This window comes from Manacus vitellinus, unplaced genomic scaffold, assembly GCF_001715985.3.
Source record: "Manacus vitellinus isolate BGI_N305 unplaced genomic scaffold, ASM171598v3 scaffold_3_pilon, whole genome shotgun sequence".
Taxonomy (NCBI): Eukaryota; Metazoa; Chordata; class Aves; order Passeriformes; family Pipridae; genus Manacus; species Manacus vitellinus.
In genome coordinates this window covers 34,545,928-34,551,927 of record NW_021940535.1, presented here as the reverse complement: position 1 = coordinate 34,551,927, position 6,000 = coordinate 34,545,928, and the positions used below count along the sequence as shown (strand labels likewise).

The 6,000-nt window shown below is 48.6% G+C and overlaps 1 protein-coding gene across 2 annotated transcripts in view; it reads left to right on the top strand.

The window, feature by feature from the left end:
* The first annotated feature begins 5,055 nt into the window (after window positions 1-5,055).
* Window positions 5,056-6,000, top strand: part of NMT2 (N-myristoyltransferase 2) — a 33,069-nt gene continuing 32,124 nt past the window's right edge. The window contains exon 1 of one of the 2 annotated variants that reach the window (XM_018075479.2): window positions 5,056-5,245. In XM_018075479.2, coding sequence (XP_017930968.1) covers window positions 5,127-5,245 — 119 coding nt within the window. In that variant the 5' untranslated portion in view covers window positions 5,056-5,126. The remainder of the gene's footprint in view (window positions 5,246-6,000) is intronic. The other variant, XM_018075478.2, reaches the window with a different exon arrangement.

Genomic DNA, 6,000 nt, shown 5'->3' with positions numbered 1-6,000 from the left:
GTGTCAGTTCTGATTATTAAATATCTTTTCAGGTAAAGCATGATTTATTTTTATTTTTTTTTACCTTTTGGGGCTAGAGACCCTAGGAACTGAGGAATTGCAGCGCTGGAGCCACATTGGACCTGTGTGTTATCTAAAACTTGTATCCTGCTTCCAACAGTTATCAAAAACAGATGCTTCAGAAAACTGGGGAAGAAATCTCCACTAGCGATAATAACAGGATGGAAGTCTTTCTATCCTTATCACTTATACCCTTAAGCATGAGGGTTTGTATTTATCATACATATTTTTTAATGCTACAATATGTTTTCTCTGTGCGTGTCAATGTCTAACCCTTTTCAATGCTGTATAACCCACAGCCCTTGCCAGTGCAAGCACCAGCATGGAGAAGTGAATGATGCTGTGCAACGGTAAGATGTAAAATAGAAGAGCTGTGGTATGAGCTGCATTTTAAAATGGAATTACACACAAAAAAAAGTTGAATGAGAGTGTAGCAGAAAGAGTGGGATGTTTTGAGAGTGCTTGTCCCCCAGTTTGAATGCTGCAGCCAGTACAGGCCATCAGCAAGTGGGCTGTGGGAGACGGGCGAGGCTGCAGCTCACCAAGCGTGGTATGCAGCAGGAGGCTAAAAAGAGGTAAAGTGGGTGAGAGAAACCATAAAGATCAGAGATGTCATCTCACATGAATACAAGTGTGCAACATATGGGGGATCACAAGCTCATTTCATTCCCTAACCATTTCTACTTATCCTGTTGTTAACTGTAACAGTTAACAACAGAGAATTGTTTTGGTGCATTTGTTCTGTTTATTTTCAATCTGTATTTTCTTTTCCTTGCCTCATTTAGAATTGATGAACACACTATTTAAGCTTTCACCATAAAGAGCAGGCACTTAAAAAAACCATTGTGAGGTAGTACTAGTAGGCACTTGTATGAAACAAAGTCTAAATATATTTGTTTGCTCCATAACTTTTTTTTCACGTGAATTAGAAAACAGGGAAAACACTACACTATTAGCTAATTTTCAAATGAGATCGGTTTTGTTTCCAATTTTGTTTCCAATTTTTCCAAGATTAAAAAATGGTCACGCCAAGTTGTTTATTATTATTACTTGCAATCAAAATCCATTTTAATTTATAAATGTCACGAATATTTCAAAGTGATGTGCAAAGGTAGGAGCAATCCTAAGACTGCATGAAAATTTCAGGTACTTTTCTTCTGCAGTGTTTAATACACAAAACACATAGACAAATCAGACGATGCCAATAGCCTGAATGCTGGATTATATATCACTAGCTGACAGGGATGTAATTAATACTTGTCACTAGGCAGGTAAACAAGTCTGGATTATGCCTGGCTGCTTGAGAGAAACAGTGTGTGTGCCTGGCTGGCTTCATTCAGTCGCAGAAGAGCAGAGGGAAGGAAGGTACAACCCTGACCATATGCTGCACAATCTTACTTGATGGTTCACACAGCAGGTGAGATCTGAAAAATATGTTCAGCCCTGGGAGTTTAGGATTCCCAATCCCCAGAATTTCTTACCGCCAAGCTTAGATGGCTCCTCCCTCAGTAGCTCAGGGTTCTTTTGAGCTCACGTTGTCACTGAGATGCCCAAAGTATTTGAGTGTTTGTAGGGCTTTGTTTTGAATCCTGGAGTTTGCTCTGGGAGTCAACCAGGAAAAGTGAAACATAGCACCAGCAAAGTCCATTTGTGGATCTGTGGGCCTATACTCATATACTTACAGTCACCTCGTGCATTTGAGGTGGCTCGAAGCCTCTCAGAATTACAGGCACCATGACTGACCCACAGTCACATTCTGTTATGGAAAGCAGAGGAGAGACAGAACTTGGAAGGAGAAGTAGATGGGGTAAGATCCAGAAAGCTGGGATTTATGGTAGTGTGATGGGTCTGCAAGACACTGGTCTGTTCCTTGGTGGCTGACAGTAGTGGGAGCAGGTAGGCAGAGCTACATCTGAAGTAATTTATGTGCCTTTTTCTCTTCCTTTCTTCCAGTTTGTTGCCATAAGCAACTGGATATTTTGTCTACATCTAGTAGCAAGAGTAGAGTCACTGTGAAAGCTCTAAAGAGACCTATGAAAATAACCAAGCAATGAATAATTCATGACATGCTGGAATTATTTTAATTGATTTCATGATATGCTGTTTAGTATTAAGTGAAGCGTATCTCCTCCAAAGGAAGTCTGTTTTCCTTTGTTATTAATTTTTTAGCTTTTGTGTAAAATGACTGTGCTTTCCTCTTTTCAATCTTTATAAAATAATTAAAAAAGGCTTTTATCTTCCCTGTACGTCTAGGAAGAGGTCTTTTAATCAGTTAAGAACAGTAAGTTCACACCTTCACAAACGCTGGCTCTTTACCTGGTAAATTTAAAATGAAGCATTTCTGATCACTTTTGATGGTGTGCTTAGACTGGTGTGAGTCTGTGGGCTGTGTCTGCAGTATTCATATGCAGCATTTTGGAGAGTTCCTGGACATATCCACATACAGCAACAGAGATCTTGGAAGTACAGATCCCCACAGAGAGACTGTTTGGGCACAGCAGAAGCCATTCTTGCTGCTCACTGTCCTAATGGTACATACTCCTTTAACTCTCTGTGGTTGAGCCATGTGGGGTCCTGAAATTCAGAGGTACATTTTCTTATGTTGCTGCTCAATTTTCGGAAGACATCATTAATGTGATAGCCAACATCTATCAAGTAGTGTAACTTCTGAGCAGCTTCTGTAAAGTGAATTTAAATGCTCTGTGGATCTGTCTGGTAATTTCAGAAATGCAAAGCTACATTAGAAATCCTTATTGCAGGACAGATGCATAACTCTCGCTTCTAGTCAACCTTTCTACTTGTGGTATAAGCAAAAGTCGCATATTCATGAAACACAAAGCACAATTCGGTGTTGTCATTTGACCTTGTAACAGTCAAATCTGGATAGTAATCTCGGTTGTGCCTCTCGGGATATAAGCTACTATCCATAAGGATATTCTTCATGCATGCTGTGAAGTATAGAATAGCTATACTGCAGCTATACTCCCCCTTCCAGGCAGACCCCTTAGCAGGAGACAGCAACAGGTAGCTTGCTGGGAGAGATTCACATTGCCTCTTTTATTGTCACTATGAACTGCAATGAGAGTCAGGATTCAGGCTTCCTATACTCTATTTGTCTCAATGAAGTGAAGAAAAATGTGGTAAAGAACAGAAGATGGTTAAACCCACAGCTTCTCCAGCACAGTGATTCAATATAGCTGTTTAGTCATTGACATACTGTTCTTCGCTTTCTCCTACACATTATTATGAGAGAAAAAAGTCATTAGTAATCACTGGATTAACTTCTCTCTGGGCCAAGGGACAATTGCTTTTTGTTACTGAAAACTATTGGGTATTGTGCCTTTGTTTTGAGATTTCCTTCCTCTCCTATGCATTACAACTGAATGAAGGTTTACTCCTAAAGATCATTTCAAACTGTAATAACATGGTAGGCACATTTCCCCCCTGAACTACAGTGACAGCTTGACACTGGGAGGTCATACTTGGCCGAGTGTAAATTACAGACTCCACCTTATGCATTTGAATTAGAAGTTCCTGTGGCAACTCACAAGTTGTAAAGGACCAAGTGCAGTGGGACACAGAGCAGCCCCAGTCTGGTCCACAGTACACAAGGCCTCAGAGTTTGACAGTAGGAGGGACATCCAGCTGTCTTCTGCTTGGCCAGTAAGATCTCTTACTTGACATGTCACCTGCAATACATGATAGAGCAAAATATAACACCACCTTAAATAAAAATGGGAGGAAGCAATAGCCTCCTCATATTAAATTACTTTCCAGGGGGCAGTGGAGATTAGGAGAAATCACAACTGATGCACACTATTTTTATGTTTTAATGTGATGTTCGGCAGCACTGCCAAAGCAAGCATTCAGAAATTCTGAATCTCATCCAGAAAGTTTGATATGACCCTGAAAATCAGGATAGTTCAAATAATTAACACAAGTGGCTCTTTATTTCTTTTCCTGGGTTCAAATCATTACCATTCAACTCCAGTTTTTCTAGCATGGAGCTTGTAGAAATACAAAAGGCTTATGGAAAACAGCAAGTGCTGTGAGAGCTGGTGGCCAGTGGCCACCGTGCTGGGATCACCCTGACGGTCTCAGCAGCCTCCACCAGCAGCAACTTGTGTTTGTAGGGCTTTGTTTTAAGTCCTGGAGTTTGCTCTGGGAGTCAACTAGGAAAAGTGAAACATAGCACCAGCGAAGTCCATTTGTGGATCTGGGCCTATACTCATATACTTACAGTCACCTCATAATTTTGTTTAGCCATGACTGACCCACAATCATATTCTGTTATGGAAAGCAGAGGAGAACTTGGAAGGAGAAGTAGAATGGGGAAAGATCCAGAAAGCTGGGATTTATGGTGTAGACACTGGTCTGTTCCTTGGTGGCTGACAGTAGTGGGAGCAGGTAGGCAGAGCTACATCTGAAGTAATTTATGTGCCTTTTTCTCTTCCTTTCTTCCAGTTTGTTGCCATAAGCAACTGGATATTTTGTCTACATCTAGCAGCAAGAGTAGAGTCACTGGGAAGGCTCTAAGGAGACGTATGAAAATAACTTGGCTGTCCGAGTGTTTATGGTGTGGGAAGGAAACACGGGGACCGGCAGAACTCGCGCCGATGCTGCCGAGGCCCGGCGGCTGCAGGCCCGGCCCAGGGGGCCCGCGGGACGGACACGCCGGGGCCGCTCCTCGAGGCTCCCGCGCTGCGGGGCAGCGCCCACGGGACGGGGAGCCGGGGCCCGTGGAAGGCCGGGGGGCGGGTTGGATGTCGACACGAGAAGGCCAGAGCGGGACCGAAAGCGATGGACAGCACCACCCGGGTGGTCGGCCGGGCAGGGCAGGGCAGGGCAGGGCAGGGCAGCGCAGGGCGCGGAAGCTCCCCCTGCACGGCCCCGCCCCGGCCCCCGCGGCGGTGAGAGCGCGGGCAGCCCCGGCGGCCGCCTCCTCCTGGTGCAGCGCAGCGCGGGGAAGGACCGCAGCTAGAGGGAGCTGCTCCGGACCACGTCTGCCCCGTGCGCCCCGGTTCTTTCACAGGCTCCCCGCCCCTCCCCTCCCTCCTTCCCCCGTGATGGCGGAGGACAGCGAGTCCGCGGCCAGCCAGCAGAGCCTGGAGCTGGATGACCAGGACACCTGCGGCATAGACGGCGACAATGAGGAGGAGACCGAGCACGCAAGGGGTAGGGGCGCGCTGGGCGGGCGGGCACGGCTCGGGGAGACAGCGCCGTGTCCGCCGCCGCGGCAGCGGCCGGGCTGGCGGTGCCGGGCCGGGCTCCCCCCGGTGCCCGGAGCGGCCCCTCGCGGGGCGGGGGCGCCGGGCGGTCCTTGCCGCCTGGGGCGGCCTGCGCGGCCCGGCCCGGCCCGGCCCGGCCCGGCTGCTCCGCGGCGCCTGCGCTGGGCCAGACTGCGGCCGAGCGCCGCCCCTGCCCGGGCCGCTCCCGCCCGCAGCAGCGGGTGTGGGACGCCTCGTGGCCCCTCTGGGTAAGGGGAGAGGCGGGGGGCCGAGCCCCGGCCGTGGTGAGGGGGCGGCGGGACTGGCGCTTTTCCCGCCGGACCCGCCTTGAAATTGTGTCGTGAAAGGGAGGGTGAATCCTGCCTCGTTGTCGGCGCTTCAGGGCTTGGGGGCGTTTCTGGGTATTTTTGGCCGTCAAGGAAACCCCCCTCCCCCGCCTCCCCGTAGCGGGGGAGATGCCCCCGTGCCCCTCGCTCGTTCCGGGTGGTTCCAGCCGAGCGGCTCCGCGCACATCCACAGCCACATCCACCCCCCGCTCCCCTCCCGGCCGGAGACCTGTCCGGGCATCGCCTGTGTCAGCCCGCCCTGCAGACGCTCCTCCTCGCCGTCACCCATTGTCCACAAGGAGATGGTACCTTCAGATCCACACGCTGTGGAGAGCAGAGTGCGTGTTTTACCGCGGCATTAGCCGGGGCAAACGCCGTTGTCTGGT